Genomic DNA, 18,310 nt, shown 5'->3' on the forward strand with positions numbered 1-18,310 from the left:
TGACAGTATTTGTCCAGTGCCTTCACCTTGCCATGAGCATTGCAACCCCAGTTAATTTGTTCAGGAAGTGTGGGTTCTGGGTAGGACAAGGTGGGCGGGGTGGGAAGGAGGAAGAAGATGGTCAGCAGGAGATGGGGATTGGGCTGGATTCCCTGTGCAGGGCTCCGAGGGCCCAGCCTCTGTGCCCACCCCACAGGTTTCCTGAAATTTCCTGGAGTCACCACTTCCTGTCAGAGCTTCCGTTCTCCAGGTGGCTTTGAGAACCCTGCAGGGAGGCTGCCTTGCTGGGCTGCTGCCCCAGGCTACCTGTCCTGGTGGAAGAGGACACCTACTGAAGGTCTCCCTCCTGCCAGGCGCTGTGCTTAGCCCCCACACTGTCCCTCCCGCACAACCTGCAGTCAGGGACAACAGCTCCCCTTCAGATGAAGGAACAGGCTCCGAGTCACATGGCAGGTGGACAGAGGAGAAGCCCTGTGTGCTGGCCTCGGAGTCCAGGTGGCTCTTCCCAGGGACCCTGCCTGCTGCCTGCTCTCTGCTCCAGCCCAGGCCAAGGCTGTACTACCTCAAGTAGAGGGAGACTTTCCCTGGAATAGAGCACTGTGTACACGCATGTGTGTGTGCACATGTGCACGTGTGTGTGTTTGTATAGGGTATTTACTGCTGGGTTTGAGTGTTTTGCAGTGACACAAGGTGGGCAGGTACTGGTGATCTTTTTAAGGGTGAGAAAACCAAAAAAAGCTCAGCAAACTCTTGGATGATTGAGAAACCCCGTGGGCTGCGAGTTTAGCAGGTGGTTTTATTCATTTGTTCACCAGCTACTTCTGCTGAGTTTTTTCTTTGGGAGCATTGGATGAAGCTGCAAGAGATGGGAACAGGCCAGCAGGATGGCCACCTGGGGCCTCTGCTCCTCAGTGGGACCGGCTTGTCCCATGACTGAAGCAGAAAGGGCTGGGGGCTGGGATGCATGGCCTCCTGTACCACAGGGACCCCACCGCAGGGCTGCTTCTTTCTCACTGGGCACCCCCCTCACCAGCTGTGTTACTTTCCTCCCCATGCAGTACCTGCACATGAAATGGCCCCTCCTCGATGTGCCCCCCAGTACCACAGTCAAGGACACCAGGTCGCCATCTCCCGCACACTTGGTAAGTTCATTCCACCCTAAAGCACTAAAGGGGCCCCCAGTCCTCATCCAGTCCCCTTCTCCCCTGCAGCTCCGGGAAGCTGATGGGGGCTCACTGAGCTTCCTCCAGTGCGGGGGCACAGTGGGGCTGACAGTGAGGTCGTGTCCTCTCCAAGCCCTTGCACTGTGATTGGCACACTGATGGGCCCCCGCTGCTCACCTGGCTCCTCTGAGATACCTGTCTCAGATCCTTGCCGATGCACTGGATCCCGCAGCTAGGTCACATGGGCAAGGGGGTCCTTTCTGGCCTATTGCATCTCAAACAGAACCACCTGGGCTTCTTCTCAAAACCACTGCAGGAAATGATCCACTAAGATGTGTTCACAAAAGCTCAGTGGGGTCCAGTCTAAGCAGGTTTCAGCTCCTCAGGAGATGCGGGGGCTGGTATCCAGGGCAGAGCAGATGCTGAGCCTCACCCTTACCCTGCTATTCCCACATTTGAGCTCCTTGAGTCCAGGCTCCTCACCACCAGCCAGAGGTGGGCCTCCACACTCTGAGTCCCAGAACCTCAGAGGTGTAGCCAGGGACCTGCTCTGCCTCCACGTGGCCATGGTACAGATTGGAGACCAGGGCTTCGACAACACCCCTTGCTAGCTGTGAGGCAGGCGAGGTGACAGGTGGTGTTCGGGAAATCTCATCTCAGAAAATTTTAAAGACACATGAAAGTAGAGCACCTTACATAAGGAACCCCACACCCACCTACCTCAGAGTGCCTCAAAGCAAACTCAGGCACAATCCTTCCTCTCACAAGACAGGTTAGGATGCGCTGCTAATCCTCCCTCATCAAAGTCAGTCAGCCTGAGAGAGGATGGATATACACAGAATGGAATGGTGGCGCTGTGAGCCTGTGCAGCTTCCAGCCCTCTGGGACAGCCTGCAGTGTCAGAGCCCAGCAGTCCCCTGTCCTGGTAGCATCTGCATCTGGGTCGGGGATCTGTGTAGGGCCAGTGAGCAACCCAGACAGCCCTGGCATGCCCACCCTGGTGACAGAGCAGCCCATTGAAAAGCTCTCGGGTTAGGCCAGGCTGACAGCTCTGGCCCCAACTGGCCCCAGAGTCCCTCTTGGGGTGATGAGCGTGAGGTCCGGGTGCCCTCTAGTGGCCTGAGTGGCCTCAGTGGAGGACTCCACCCCATCTACCCATCCACTGACTTTCCCCCTGCCCAGCCATCCTACCTCCACCTGCCCCCAGTCCCCTGCTGCAGATCTGAGACTTCGGGGCCTGTTCTTCTCTCTTCTGTCCACCTAAGGTCTCTCGGCATGTTGTCGCTCCTTGGCTTCACTTATTTCTTCAGGTACTGGGGATTGGACCCAGGAGTGCTGAGCCACATCCCTAGCCCTTTTTATTTTTTATTTTGGGACAGGTTTTCACTAAGTTGCTTAGGGCTTCACTAAGTTGCCCAGGCTGGTCTCGAACTTGCCAATGCTCCTCTCTCAGCCTCCTTAGTCACTGAGATTACCAGTGCACCACCATGCCTGGCTCTGGGTGCTTTTAATAGGACACGATTTCCCTTTAAAAACTGACACATGGGCTCCGGGTTTCCCATCCTTCCTATTGCACAGAACAACCCATCTCTGAAACATCAAGGCTTGTGCTGTGTCCCGCCCTGCCACTGTGAGCAAGAGGCTGTTCCCTCCAGTCCTTGCCACCTTCCCTGGCTGTGTGTTTTCTCTGGGCCTGGCTCAGCCCTGCCCCTGCCAGCTGAGTCCCGCCCCCTCCTGCTTTCGGTGGTGGCATCTGAGAGTGCTGGCTCCTTTCTGTGCTTTTCATTGCCCCTGAGACGCTGTGTCATTCTCCCATCAGTTCCTGACTTTTCTAGGCTTTCGTTTCCTTTCTAGATCCTTTGCCTCCAGTAAATCAGCTCCTCACCACTAACTGTCTCAGGGTAAGTCAGAAAAATACATGAAACTCCTGAACCTTCCAAAGATTCTACCCCCGAGGTTGCAACTGCACACACCTGACTGATGCAGAGTGAGCTCTGCTGACAGCAGTGCCCCACCAGCTGCAGAGGGGACCCTCATTTTGACTGAGAGCAGAAAAGCACCAACTGTTAATGGGTGTTGCACTGTGGTCAGGCCTAGCAGTGAAGCATCCCTCAAAGCCCACGGGGCTCGGGACCTAAGGGCCTTTGCGGGAGGGGACCCCAGTGTTACCTTGGGACTCTGTGCTTGGAGCTTTAGAGTGAGAGCCGCACACTCCCAATTCGAGGGCGCATGCATGGGAGGAGGATGCGGGCCAGGCTGGAAACACAGCGGCTTTAAGCCTGCCCCACCGCTTTCCTGGGCAGCTTCAGGCATGTGGCATCACCTCTCTTTGCCTCAGTTTCCTCATCTACTAAGGGGGGCTAGAGGGACCGCTCCAGAGCTGCTGTGCGAAGTGAGTGTCCTAATGAGCTCAGCTTCAGCCTCACAGAGTAGGTCTCATCCCCAGCACTTGCTCCCACATGGGGCTCCACCGCCAGCAGACTAGACTGCCACTGCAGTGTTAAGAAATCCATCCAAAAGGGAATGAGCAATTAAAAATCCCGGTTAATTAGCTAACCTAAGAGGTAATGCTCTCCTGAATTAGGCACCAGAACAAATGGACAGACAGCAAAGGTAACAGAGATAATGAGCCCATAGAATTCAGCTCTGATCCCCCAAGGACAGGATTTAATTGGTCTGGGGTGGGGCTGGTGTCCTAGGGTTTTAAGCTCCCCAGGGAATCCTAAGGGATCCTCAGGGGCAGCCAGAACTGAGACTCTGCAGGGATTGCTCTTTGCAGGTGGAGGCAGAGTGGAGGGAGGCCCCGAGGCACCCCAGCCTCCTGGGCAGGCCTCTGGGAGGTGGCAGGTTGGACCCTGGATGGTTTAGAGAAATTAGACACTGGATGATGGGAATTTGCTAGAGAATCAGGGGTAAAATGGTTTAATAAGAGGTCTGACCTGGGAAGGAGGCAGATGAGGAAAACTGCCAGGTATCCAGGGAGGCTGCGTGGGTCAGGTGGGGTGTCCATGAGGACTTGTGCATGAACCGGCCATTACCCAGAGGGCAGCTGGAGTTCGGTCACTGCTTCTTGTATTTCTACTGTTCTAGGCAGCTCTGAAAACCCAGGAACAAGGATATTTCATAAATAACTATTTCCAGTACAGGATCACTAACCTCGCTGCTCACAGTTTATCCACCCTGTGGACAGACCCTGGCTGCTGCAGGTGCTGTCCCCTGCCCCCTCCACTCCCTTCCTGGAGCACTGTGCCTGGCCAGGCCTTGCCAACACAGGCCCTTCCAGCATACAGCCACACCCAACAGAGACCACATCAGGCTCAGTTCCCTACCCTGCACCTGTCAGGTTGTCCAGTGAAGGTAGGGCTGTGTTCTGGAGGCCAGTGCCCCAGTATACCCTCTCCCCCCAGTCCTCAGGTCCTTCCTCCCTTTGGTTCATAGCCAGGTGGCCATGGCCCGTCCTAGGAAGTCCCCAAAGCCTGACAGCCTTCCGTCATTTTGCCCTGTCCTTTTCCCAGCCCAAGAGGTGTTGAGGTGGTCTCTGGGCCACAGGTCACACCCACGATCTGCCAGGCGACTGCCCAGCCATTCCTTGGGTGTTCTCTGCAGAATACACTGTCTCCCTTTTTTTGCCATAAGAATAGGCTGAGAATTTCCAAATCTTCAAGTTCTGGTTCCTTCTTGAATAAAAATTCCTTCAATTTATCTTTCTCTCACGTTTTACTGTTAAGTGGGGAAGAAAAACCAAGCCACACCTTCAGCACGGTGCTTAGAAAACCCCCTCTGCTAAGTTCTCAAATCCATCACTCAGAGCTCCACCTGTTACACCAGAACACAGTACCCTTCCAGCCAGGTCCTGGCTACTGTGGAGCCAGTGTCACCAGAGTCCTGCCAGTGTCCAACAGCATGTCCTGCTTCTGTTTCTGAAGCCCCACTAGACACACCTGCCACCTCCATGTTTCTCTCAACAGTCAACTTAAGACACACACCCAGCCTTTTTATCTTTATGTGGTGGTGAGGTTTGAGCCCAGTGCCTCACACATGCTAGGCGAGCGCTCTACCTCAGAGTCCCTCTGTGCTTTTTTGAGTAAAAAGAATATAACAAAAAAAATTATAAGAACCAATTAATTCTAGGTTGAAAATTGGGGTTGGGGTGTCATTCATTATACTTTTTTGTATTTTCCAAAAAAATGTTTTTGGAAATCTTTGCAGAATTTATAAATTGTCAGCTATTTCCTTGACAAGTGCTGTGTAACAAATGATTCCATGGCTTGCAATGACAAGTGCTTTTTCCCCCCACCCCCTAATTTTTTGTTGTTGTTCTTGGGTACCTGGGATTGAACTCAGGAGCATTCCACCACTGAGCCATATTCCCAGCCCTATTTTGTATTTCATTTAGAGACAGTGTCTCACTGAGTTGCTTAGCACCTTACTTTTGCTGAGGCTGGCTTTGAACTTGTGACCCTACTATCTCAACCTCCAGAGCGGCAGGGATGACAGTCGTGCACCACAATGCCAGCTCTTATTTTTGTATTGGTGCATTAGAGTTGTACATAATGTTGTACATAATGGGATATGCTGTTACATATTTATACATGCACACAATACAACAATAAAATTTGTCAAATATCTCTCCCCACACTTCCAACAAGCACTTCTGTTTCTGGTGTATGAGTCAGCAGAGTGGCTCTTGTAGGGTAAGAATGAGGTTCAGCTTTCCTCCACATGGCTTCCAAACCCGGAACCAGTGTCTGCCCCTTCTCATGTGGCAGACACACAAGAAGGAAAGCATCTTTAACACTTCCTGTCACCTGCTCATGTTCCCCTGGTCAGAGTGTTACTGCTGTTGACCAGTGACGAGTCCTTGCTTCCCCAATGTTGAAGAATAACACCAGAGAAGCACGCCGAGGCAAGGTCAGAGTGGAAAATTAGAAGTTTATTAAAGGACAGCAGAAAAGACTTCTCCCGGAGGAAGAAGGGGACCCAAGATGTGGAATCCGTTGAAGGGCGAATGTGTTCCCCTTTTTATAGTTTTTGGTGATGGAATGTAGGTGGGAAGGTCCAGAAGGGTTGGGACACAAGTGGGCCAAAGAAGTAATCTGGGCACTTCCCAGTCAAGTTTGCTGTTCATTAACATTTCTTTGGGATGGGCTATCTTCAAATCTGTTGGGGGCTGTTTCTTGGGCTTCACTAACATTCCAACCTAACTACACTGACTACCTAACTTTAAATCTGGCTTCAAGACAGCCTAATATCAATGGGAAGGGAAGGAAGGGTTATAAATAAATCTCAAACTGTCACTCGTGTCACCACATCTTGATTTATCAATCTCCTTCAGCATTTAGAATTCTTTCTGGAACATTCTCTGAACAGTAATAAGTTATTACAGATATCAACAATGGTGCTCATTTACTTTCTGCCAAATTTTAGTGTCTTCAGCAAGATCAAGATTAGAGCTACCACTGCCATTCCTCGGCACTAGGAAGACCCTCTGGCAGTATCTCAGGTCCTTCTGTACCAAGCAGAGACTCACCCTCTTGAGCAGGTGTTGGAACCAGCACAGAGGGGCTCCTTAGGCCAAAGATCTGGGCCCCCACCCCTGAGGCTGCTGATGGAAGCAGGTGTGGCCTGAGAACGGGGTCAGAGACACTCCCTGCAATTCCAGCTTGGCTTCTAGGACAGTGGCCCTGTCTTCAGCAGCCACCAGAATCTTCTAGAGAGCTCAGTAACACACACCTCCACCTGGTGGAGTACTGGCCTGCATGAGCAGGGGCCTGGACTTGGAGCCCTTGACTGCAGTGCGCACACTCTCCTGGGCTCCACTCTTGGAGTTTAATTCAGTCGGTCTGGGTGGGACGGGACCTGGGAATTGGCATTCCAGTAAATCCCAGGTGGTGCAGCTGCTGCTGGCTGGGGACAACTCAGAACCTCCTGCAGGGCCACTGTCTGCAATGGCTCCATTTCAGTGTTGGAGCATCACTGGGTGGTTCTCAGAAGCAGAGTGCAGAGCTTCCTGTCACACTGCTGGCTGCCAAGCCCGTGCCTGATGCTCCCTAAGGACCACATCTCCCCTCCTCAGTTCCCGCCATGAGACCAGCGCGGCCTGGCATGCAGTTCTCAAATTAAGACATGCGCAGGCCTTTTCCTTTAAAAACTGTACCCCGTGCTAGTGGGGCTGGCGCACCTGTGACCCCAGCCACTCTGGATTCTGAGGAAGGGGGGTAGAAGGTTTGGGGCCAGCTGGACAACTCGGCAGGACCTTGTCTCAAAAAGCAAGAAGGGCTAGGAATGGAGCACAATGGTAGAGCACCCTGGCTTCAATCCCAGTACTGAAAAATATATATGTATAATTTCTTAAGAACAAAGATGTTCTCTTAACATGAGCACAGTACAGTTTCAGAATCAAGAAAGACACCCTAACATTTCCCCTTACCTACCCACGCACTGCCAGGTAGACTGGGAGGTCGGCCTGTGTCAGCCCTGGTGTGGTGTCTGGCCAGGCTCCTATGCTGCAGTGGACAGTGTCTTTGGTCTCAGCACAGTTCCTTACCCCCCCCTTCCCTTCTTGACCTTCTGGGTTTTCGAGAGGTATGGCCAGCCATCTTGCAGAGTACCCCTCCCCAGGCCTTGCTGAGTCTCCGCCCACTCCTACTCAGGCCATGCTTTCTGGCCAGGAGCAGCAATGGCTATGTTGCACCCTGTCCTGCCCTGCCCATCCGTCCAGAGCGGGAGATGTTGGCCGCATGCTTGGTTAGGGGTGCTGTCTTCTCCTTGGTGATGAGCAAGTGCTTGCAGCACACTGAGGCCCTGGGTCAACCGGCATCGGTGACTTTTCACCCACGTCAGTCCTTCTCTTAGTTTCTACTACTGAGCTTTGGCCCCTCTGAAATTCTTATTCACATCTCCCAGCTCATTAATCTCTGCATACAGCAGAATTGACTTGACGTTGTGGAAAATAAAATTTGTGCCACTGGTCACACTGATGAAGAAGCTGGAGGCCAGGCGTGACAGTCATGCCTGTGATCCCAGCCACCCAGGAGGCTGAGGCAGGAGGATCACAAGTTCAAGGCCAGCCTAGGCAAGTAAGTGAGACCCTGTCTGGCAATAAAAACAAAAAGGGGTGAGGGTGTGGCTCAGTGGCAAGCACCGCCCCGCCCCCCGTGGAGAGAAGAGAACATCATCTTCACTGGTAGTGGAAGACTGGCTGTGAGGGGACAGACGTCTTCATCAGGTAGAGCCACCAGTCCATTGGCCTATGTCCCCCAAGCAGGCTACTGTTGAGCCCGTGGCTTCCTTGTGAGGCTTACCTCCTTTGACACACCCTTTTACCTCGGATCTCTGGAGCTGGGTTAAGAGAAAAGCACAGGCCCTTCAGGTGGCTTTGTGGAGGACTCCCAATAGGCTGCTGAAGGGGGGCAGGCAGCAGGTCAGGGTGGCCCGGAGCCCTGCGCAGTCGCCTTTCCTTTGGCTTCAGAGTAAGTCCTGATGGGTGGGAAAGGGGCCACGTCCCTGGGAGCCAGGGATTTAAAGAGCTTTGGCTTGGATAGTTCTAAATACAGATGAACTGGACCAGAAGTAGTTGTCCCTCATGACTTCAGGAATAAACTGGGTCCCAGATGGCGTTGAGGCACTCTCTCTGGGCACAAAGATCTGGACTGGGCCACTCACTCACTAGAAGACTGTGTACTCCTACCCCTCGGCCCGAGTTCACGCTGTGGATGTCCTGCCCCTGGGGGCAGCTGAGCAGGCACAGGGCAGGACCTTCACTGTGAGAGCAGCCTGATAGACCCGCCCTGGCTGGCCTCTAGAGGAGTCCTGACTTATCTGCCTGCCGCCTCTCCTAGCTCACTCTCCGGACCCTGGCGACACCTAGCGTGGAGCAGTGGTAACTCAGCCTATGGGTGAGCCCACCTGGGCTCAGGCTTGCTAAGAGTGGACCAGGGCTAGTGCTGTTTGCCACAGCTGCCAAGACCCAGCTCAACCGCAGGTGATGCTGCAAAGTGCTCAGGATGAGCTGGATAAGTGTCAAGCACCATGGGTGGGCGGTCTCAACAGCAGGAGGTACCAAAATGATGAGCAGATTAAATGATGATTGTGTTTTCTAAATGTACTTTCTGATGTAGCTTGTAGTTCTTAGAAAATTTGTGCTATTCAATACTTTGAATTTTTTATATTCTTTTTTACTCTTTTAATTTTTCCCTTTTCTTATATATTATCATATATATATTTTTTAGTTGTAGATGGACACCATACATTTATTTTATTTATTTTTATGTGCCTCACACATGCTAGGGAAGTACGCCACTATCAGCTACAACTCCAGCCCCTTTCGATATATTTTTATTTGTGCATTACAATTGTACATGATGGTGGGATTTGTTGTTACATGCACATAATATAACAATACAGTTTGGCCAACATTATCAAAGTATATGTTTTTAGGTAATAAAGTAAAATAGGAAAATATAGACATGAAAATAAGAATCACTCATGGACTGGGGTTGTGGCTCAGTGGTAGAGCACTTGCCTAGCATGAGTGAGGTACTGGGTCTAATCCTCAGCACTAATAAAAAAAATAAAGATAAATAAAGGTAAATTCTTTTAAAAAATAAAAACCACTCAGTTCTATCTCCAACATAACTACTGTTCACATTTTGATGTGTTACTATTTAAGTTTTTTGTTGTTGTTTGTTTTTTGTTCTTTTGTTTTTATACTGGGGATTGAACCCAGAGGTGCTTTATCACTCATATCCCCAGCCTTATTTTTTTTTTCTTTAAGACAGCGTCTCACCAAGTGGCTGAGAGTCTGGCTTCAAACTTGCGATCCTCCTACATCAGGCTCCTGAGTCAATGGAATTACAAGGGTGCACCCCACACCCACTAATCTTTTTTTAAAGTGATAATTTATTTATTTTTTTAACTGTCATCTGTAATGCCAGCAACTCATGAGGCCGAGACATGAGGATCTCAAGTTTGAGGTCAGCCTCTACAACTTAGCAAGTCTCTATATCAAAATAAAAAAAAAATAAAGACCTGGGAATAGGGGCTGGGGATGTAGTTAAAGCGGTAGCGCGCTCGCCTGGCATGCGTGCGGCCCGGGTTCCATCCTCAGCACCACATACAAACAAAGATGTTGTGTCTGCCGAAAAAACTAAAAAATAAATATTAAAAAATTATCTCTTTCTCTTTAAAAAAAAAAAACCTGGGAATGTAGCTCAGTGGCAGATCACTTAAGTGCTCAAGGCCCCGGGTTCAATCCCTAGCACTTAAAAAAAAAAAAAAAAAAAAATATATATATATATATATATATATATATATATATATATATATATATTTTGTGTAATTATCACTTTTATCACTTACTTTCTGTCTGGGAATTCTGCTGCATTTTTTTACACCAAAATCATTATTTTGACCAAGTTGTTTCCAAGAAACCCAAATACATCATTTAGATGCATTGAGTTCCTAGAAAGTGATCCTAGAATTATTTTTTATACTTTCCTTTGTGTTATATGTTCTTGTGTGTAGAGACATTGACAACAACCAGTAAGTGAACAGGTGACAACAGTAGGAAGAAAATGTTTTAAATTGTTGTGCAGCATCACATGAGCCCACCCCAGGAGACAGGAAGTTGTTGAGGGGAAGGTGGAGGGTGTTCCCACCAGCAGGTCCTGTGCCCACCCCCTGGTGACTGTTCTCTGAGGTTGCCCAGTTGTCCACATGGGCACTTAGGGAGTGCACAGGTATTTGCATTATGAGCAAACACACATCCTATGAAAGGAATAAAGGCTTAGAATCCACAGTCAAAAGATTCAGACATGCAGAACAGCTGTCTAGAGTTCTAGCCCCAGGGCTACCTCCAGATCATCTCTTTTACAAATCTCTTTTGTAAAAAACTCCTCCCCTTATAACTTGTTCACCTTTAAATAAATAAAAGAAAAAGAAAAAACTGAATGTTGCTGGGTATGGTGGCCATGCCTATATCCCAGTGACTCGAGGCTGAGGCTGGAGAATTGCAAATTTAAGGCCAGCCTCAGCCACTTAGTGAGACCCTGTCTCAAAATAAAAAGTAAGCCAGGCACATGGCACACGCCTGTAATCCCACCAGCTCAGGAGGCTGAGACAGGAGGATCATGAGTTCAAAACCAGCCTCAGCAAAAATCAAGGCTCTAAGCAATTCAGTGAGACCCTGTCTCTAAATAAAATACAAAAAAGGGGGGGGGGGGCTGGGGATGTGGCTCAGTGGTCCAGTGCGTGCCCCTGAATTTAATCCCTGCTACCAAAAAAGGCAAAAGGACTGGGCATATAGCTCAGTGGTAAAGCAGCCTGGGTTCATTCCCCACTACCAATAGATACATAACTGTCCCTTCTCCCTGACAGATGTTTGCGCGGGTTCTTGGGAGGCCACTGGTGTGGGGGAAAGCACTCTGGTTTGGCAGAGCCACATAGTGCGAGGGGAGCCCACTTCTATTGCTTGCTTGCTCTGTGCCTGGGTCTAGTCACCTAACCTTCTTGATCTGTTTCCTCATGTCAGGGTGATGCAGCTTCTTGCCAAGTGAGACAAGGGCTAGAGCCCTTTCAGAGTTACTGAGATTACCCAGCACCCTCAATAACTGAGCCACCAACATATAGCGCCATAGAGTACGGGCGAAGGGGTGAGGACAGGTGCTTTGGGCAAGGTCTCTCTGGGAGTGTGTGACCCCCTCTCATCCTGTGGCTTCCTCCTCTCCAAGGCTGTGGTGAGGACTGAATGGAATGTCACCTGGCATGCACTCTACTTAGGAAATAACAACTGGCTCACTCCCAGCTCGCAGGCAGCTGGTCCCAGTCTCTCTTCTCTGTCTTTCAGTCTAATAAAGTCCCTGTTGTTCAGCACCCGCATCATATGCACCCGTTGACGCCCCTCATCACCTACAGCCGGGACCACTTCTCCCCTGGCTCCCCTCCCACGCACCTCTCCCCGGAGATTGACCCAAAGACAGGTGAGGTGTCGGCACACAGGTAGCGCTCTGATGGGCTTTTTCTTTGGGGACATTGTAGCTTCAAATGAGGCAGACCTTCATTCAATTGGTGTCCCCAGTTTGCAGGAGTCTCATGACCCACTCACTCCTTTAGCCTGCTCTGCTTTCTCCTGGGCTGTCCTTGGGCCATCTTAGGACACAGGGCCTGGCCCCACAGTGAATATCTGGGTTGCTCTGTCAAAGTCCAGCCAGCTGCAGGCTCTGACTCCCTGAACCACAACCTGTGCCTAGTCTGGGAACATTCAGGTAGAATCACCTGAACCAGTAAGATGAGGCACAGGAAGGAGTCACCCAGGGAGCCACAGGCTCTACAACAGTCATGGCTCAAAGCAGGTTTGGATCCACCTTGGGAGAAATAATGATTCCTAAAGTTGTAGATAATGAGGGCAAATGTGGAATAGAAATCTAGAGTTTAGGGCTAGGGTGTGGCTACCTCAAGGAAAGCCTTGGGTCCAATCCCCAGCTCCACACACCCAAGCGAAAAAGAAATCCAAAGTTTATTTCTCTGGAAATGAGGCAGATTTTCTAAAAGTCAGTTAACTGATGACTCGGGATGTCGGGGCTTTCTGTCAGGACTTCCTGGTACCCTTAAAGATGCTGGTGGTGTCCATCCAGTGGGAAACTACTGCGGCCCAGAGACTGGACCCAGGAGATACAGAGCAGATGAGTCAGCCCCAACTGGCTGACCAAGGGGAGGGAGCAGCAGAGCGCAATGGGGCGGGAGGGGTGTTCCTGATGCTTTTTAAGATGCCGGGGTGGGTGAGGCCAGTCTGACACATGGCTCTTGGGAAGCAGGAATCCCTCGGCCCCCTCACCCATCGGAGCTCTCACCGTATTACCCACTGTCTCCTGGAGCTGTCGGACAAATCCCCCACCCCCTCGGCTGGCTCGTCCCACAGTAAGGAAAGCCGCGGCCTTCTTACCCTCATCCTCTCCACAGACCTCCTTGCTCCTGCCCTGTGCCTCCCCTAGCCCATCACCCCCGCATGAACTTTACCAAGAGCTGAGCAGATGTCCTTGCCCCTGGCCCCTGCAGGCAAGGACAGCCCATGTACTCCCTTCCTCCCGGTGGCTTTCGGCACCCGTACCCCGCCCTCGCCATGAACGCCTCCATGTCCAGGTGAGTCCTAGGCTGGGCCTTGAGCTCGAAGCGACATCAGTGCCTCGCCTGAACAGGCCCAGCCTTCCCTTGTCAGCTGATGAGAAGGCATGAGGCCACCCCCAACTCCGCTCTTTCTTGGACAGCCTGCCTCAGCTCCTTCTCCAGCCCCAGGAGGTGGAAGCCACAGGTTTATTGGCTCCCATCTCTCTGAGAATCTCACAGCCCCCTACCTTCCTGCCTTGAGATTCATTTTTCTTGAGATGATGTCAGGAGACCGTAAAAGGCAATTTCTGTCCCACTGGTCATTCTACCTGGCTACCTGGTAAATGGGTCCTCCAATGGTGGAGGGAGTACTACCTACACAGGAGGCTGTGCCCCTCCCTCTGCAACCCAGGGTGGAGCCTGCTCCTGCCCCCCACCTTCTGCACAACCCATGGCAGAACCTGCTCCTGTTCCCAGCTCTCTGCACAACCCAGCCTGCTCCGGCGCCCCATCCTCCTACAACCCGGGGCGGAGTCAGCCCTTTCTGCACTCCGCCCTTTGCAAAACCCAGGGCGGAGTCAGTTCCTCCTGCACCCTGCCCTCATCCCACACAACTTTTCCTTTTTGTTTGTTTTTTAGTACCAGGGATGCTTGAACACAGAGCCACATCCCAATCCTTTTGTTTTTTTTATTTTGAGACAATGTTTCCCTAAGTTGCTTAAGGGCCTCACCAGGTTGCTGAGGCTGGCTTTGAACTCATGGTAGTCTCTGGGTTTACAGGCCTGCACCACCACACTGGGCAACTTCTTTGTTTTTCAACCCACCTGTGTCCAGCAGCAGGTTTGGCTGACCTGTGTGTTGGGACAGGGGAGTGTCATTAGGTGTTCCCAAATCTGATTTTTCCAGAAGACAACCAGTGCCCTTCCACTCTCCATCTCTGCCCAGCAGGGGTTGTTCATGCCACTGCCCTGGGGAAGAAGTCACTGGTTGCCCAAGTGGCATGCTCACCTGTGTTCCTGTCTTTGCTTTCCCCGGGTGCACAGCCTGGTCTCCAGCCGGTTCTCCCCTCACATGGTGGCTCCCGCCCATCCTGGCCTGCCCACCTCAGGGATCCCCCACCCAGCCATCGTCTCCCCCATTGTGAAGCAGGAACCAGCAGCCCCCCGTCTGAGCCCCGCAGCCAGTGCGTAAGTGACAGCAGCCTGGGTGGGGAATGACATTTGTTTCCCTCCTGGTGTCACCCTGTCCAGTAACCCAGGGCCTCCCTTGGGACCATCCCCTTCATCATCTGTGTTCCCTTCCTTCAAGACCTCCTGCACCTCTTATCACATAAAGGAAAGTGGTGCAGACAGGTTCTAGAGGCTGAAAAAGGCCCCAGTTTGGTTTTTAGCTTCCCTTCCCCGCCCTCTTGTGCCCACATTTGTGAGGCTATGAGAGCAGATCATACATTCAAGGACTCCTGGCAGCAGCAGGGACAGAGCTGAGGAGCAGAGGCCCCTCCTTCCCAGGGCTGGAAAGCCAGAGGGGAAGTGTGCTGGCAGGAGAGTCCCACTTCTGCCCAGAGGGTCCCACCTGGGAGGCAGCAGCTCTCCCCACCCTCTGTCCCTTTGCCAGGAGATCATCAGGTGGACTTGCAGAGAATTTGGTATTGGGGTTATTCGGAGGTTGGGAACTGTGGGAGGAAGATGCTCAGGGGCTGCAGCAGCCGTGGGTGACGGAAATTAGCATCCAAGCTGCTCTCTGCTGGCAGGGCTGGGGAGCCGGACCCAGGTAAGGGTGCTGACCTGCAGCTGCCTGCCTCCCTAGGAAATCCCCAGTCACCGTGAAGAAGGAGGAGGAGAAGAAGCCCCATGTGAAGAAGCCTCTGAATGCCTTCATGCTGTACATGAAGGAGATGAGGGCCAAGGTGGTGGCTGAGTGTACCCTGAAGGAAAGCGCAGCCATCAACCAAATCCTGGGAAGAAAGGTAAGACCTGCCCTGCCCTAGGCAGCCTGGGCCAGGCCCTGTGGGCTCGGATCACATCTCTGGCCCTCTCTCCTTCAGTGGCACAACCTATCTCGAGAAGAACAGGCCAAGTACTATGAGCTGGCACGGAAGGAACGGCATCTTCACTCCCAGCTCTACCCAACCTGGTCAGCCCGGGACAACTACGTGAGTGCCCTCACTGTGCAGGGAGACACTCAAACCCCAGGAGCAGCATCTGCAGGAGGCAGAGAGAAGAAAAGTGACTTTGCGTATTGAGGACTCTTAAGACAAGGGAGAAGGTCCCATTTCTCTAAAAATCAGAAAGCTGTTTTAATTGTCAGAAGGTCCACGAGATAGCCTGAGGACAAACTTAAGTTTGTGCCCTTCCCATTTGAACTGGACTCCACCTGTAATTTCTACCACTGGGCACAGTGCTGGCTCTGCAGCAAGAGGGTCTCCAGACACGAGCTCCTCATACAGGTCTCAGAGACCCGTGTGTGGACCTCAGAGAGGTCTGTATACTTCCTCAAGCTGGACAGACTCTTGTATGTACGTTCCTTTTGGCTTTTTTTGTGGTAAGAGGATTCATAGCTACGTTAGATTTTCAGAGGCAATTGGGACCCTTCTAAAGAGATTGAGGACCACTGTTCTAGGAACAGAGATGGAAAAACCACCTCGAGGAGCAGGGGTCAAGGCTGTCCAAGAATGATGGGTGCTCCCCTGAGTGGGAAGGAGGGCATCTCCCCTCCCCCCACACGGCTTCCCTGACCTGCACTCCCCTGCCAGGCTGCTCTTATTCTGTCCTGACTCAGCTCTTCTTCTGCCATATTTTTCAGGGTAAGAAAAAGAAGAGGAAGAGAGAAAAGCAGCTGTCTCAGGCACAGTCGCAGCAGCAAGTGCAGGAGGCAGACGGTGAGTCCTGGGACTTTGTCTCTTCAAAGCCCAGGCACTTTTCAGGTCAGCTGAGTGGCATCTTGGGGGTGAGGTTCTAGGGTTGGTGCAGAAGGCAAAAATGAACGTGGTTGAAATCACCCCGGAAATGCCCTCGGGAAGACAGCACGGCACAGATTGCCACGCCACTCATCAGCAGACCCAGTAGATCTGGGCTGCCTCCCACATTTCTCTGGCTGCCTCCCACATTTCTCTGGCTGCAAACCAGTTTGGTTTCAGAGCCACTTAGAGATTTTTAACCCAAAATATCACCTAGCACAGAGAAGCTTCCCCTGTGAAAGTATTTAGCCACACTCCTCTCGTGTTCCTGCCAGTACAAGCGTACAATGGCTTTCAACATCCACAGTGCTTTGGTCAGCCCACACACATCCTCCTGTACACTTTATATCATCTCTAGGTGACCTGGGACACCCAGCAAGTCCACTGCCCTGTAAATGCTGCACTGTTCAGGGAGCATGGCAGAGGAGAAGGGTCTACGGGCTAGGTGCGGTGCAGAACTTTCCTGAGTATTTCCTGTGCACCGTTGGTTGAGCCCACAGATGCGGAGCCCGGGGAACCAGAGGGCCAGCTGCACATAGCTGGCTGGCACCTCAGCCTCTACCCACCCAGGCCACTGCTGCTCACGCTCTCACCTTTCTTCCTAGGTGCTCTGGTCTCCAAGAGTAAGAAGCCATGCATCCAGTACCTGCCTCCTGAGAAGCCCTGCGACAGCCCTGCCTCTTCCCACGGCAGCATGCTGGACTCCCCTGCAACCCCGTCTGCAGCCTTGGCCTCACCAGCTGCCCCTGCGGCCACCCACTCAGAGCAGGCCCAGCCCCTCTCCCTCACCACCAAGCCTGAGACCCGGGCCCAGCTGGCTCTCCATTCGGCAGCCTTCCTTTCTGCGAAGGCTGCAGCCAGCTCCTCTGGCCAGATGGGCAGCCAGCCGCCCCTCTTGTCCCGGCCCCTGCCCCTGGGGTCCATGCCTGCGGCTCTGCTGACCTCTCCCCCATCCTTCCCTGCCACACTCCACACCCACCAGGCCCTCCCTGTGCTACAGGCCCAGCCTCTCTCCTTGGTCACTAAGTCTGCCCACTAAGCTTTCCTGTGACTCATCGAGGAGAAACAACTCAAAAGAAAAACAAGGAAACTTTATTGGTCAATATTTGACCACTCTGGACTGTTCAGTAGAGTGACTGGTACCAACAGCACTTTACGTTTTATAGGTGTAACCAGTAGCCAACCTTCAGGCTTTTTTAAAAAACAAACAAAACAAAACTTCACAAGAAAGAACTCCTTAGTAGTGTTGCTCTCCTGTGCTGCGGTGGATGCACTGGGCAGAAGTTGCCCTCCACTGCCTCTTCATGCTCCTCGCTGTCCACACTCTCCTCACCTCCTCACCTCGGTGTCCGGACATCCCCATGGTTGCCAGTGCCCCGAGGGCTCGCCCAGGGCCTCCATATGGACCATCCTGCCTCTCCCGTTGCCCAGCCCATGATCTCGTCACAAGCTCAGCCTGCAGTCACTCTCCCATCCTCTACCAGGGCTGGGACCATGTGCCATCACAAGCTCAGCCTGCAGTTGCATTCTCTAGTAGGGCTGGGCCTGATCTGTTTGCATCAGCACCCCTGCTCCCGCCCTGGGGCTTGGCACTACAGAGCCCCTACCACCCCCACAGCCGGGGGAAGGAGCTCCACTGAGACGTCCCCACCCCTGCACTGAAAGGGACTCCAGGTGCCTGCCACTTCCCAGGAAGAGGTCCCTGTCCGTTGTCCCCCCCACCCCTCGGCCCAGCTGCTGTCACCTGGGCCCTCGCCAGCACAATCTGCCAAAGCCAGAAGACCCTCTGCCCTCCCCGTCACCTCACATGCTTTCTCTGTGTGTACTTCATTTTGTTTTTATGGGTTTGGAGCAATTTAAACTCCCTGTTGTTTATTTTCACAAAAGAAAATAAAATTGCAGTTGTAATACCTTCTGAGTGTCCCTCTTCCTTCCGTGGAATGGAGCCTCCATCAAACCAGGCTATGTCCACACATCCCTGTTGGAACAGAATCAATCCTAACATGATTGGAACACCAACCTGCCTCCAGTCCCAAATGCACATGGGCCAAGCTGTGATGTCGTGGATATTGACTGGGCTCTTCCAGTT

The 18,310-nt window shown here is 52.1% G+C and overlaps 1 protein-coding gene across 3 annotated transcripts in view; it reads left to right on the plus strand.

Moving 5' to 3' along the window:
- The window catches only part of TCF7L1 (transcription factor 7 like 1), a 117,058-nt gene extending 98,956 nt beyond the window's left edge, over positions 1-18,102 (plus strand). Inside the window, exons 3-12 of one of the 3 annotated variants that reach the window (XM_081263798.1) lie at positions 1,059-1,142; positions 3,018-3,064; positions 12,010-12,142; positions 12,977-13,079; positions 13,218-13,301; positions 14,309-14,452; positions 15,072-15,231; positions 15,310-15,417; positions 16,068-16,143; positions 16,827-18,102. In XM_081263798.1, the coding sequence (XP_081119924.1) occupies positions 1,059-1,142; positions 3,018-3,064; positions 12,010-12,142; positions 12,977-13,079; positions 13,218-13,301; positions 14,309-14,452; positions 15,072-15,231; positions 15,310-15,417; positions 16,068-16,143; positions 16,827-17,260 (1,373 nt within the window). In that variant the 3' untranslated portion in view covers positions 17,261-18,102. The remainder of the gene's footprint in view (positions 1-1,058; positions 1,143-3,017; positions 3,065-12,009; positions 12,143-12,976; positions 13,080-13,217; positions 13,302-14,308; positions 14,453-15,071; positions 15,232-15,309; positions 15,418-16,067; positions 16,144-16,826) is intronic. The other 2 variants (XM_081263799.1, XM_081263797.1) reach the window with 2 other exon arrangements.
- Positions 18,103-18,310: the final 208 nt, after the last annotated feature.

Source organism: Spermophilus citellus (genome assembly GCF_964194105.1).
Source record: "Spermophilus citellus genome assembly, chromosome: 13".
Taxonomy (NCBI): Eukaryota; Metazoa; Chordata; class Mammalia; order Rodentia; family Sciuridae; genus Spermophilus; species Spermophilus citellus.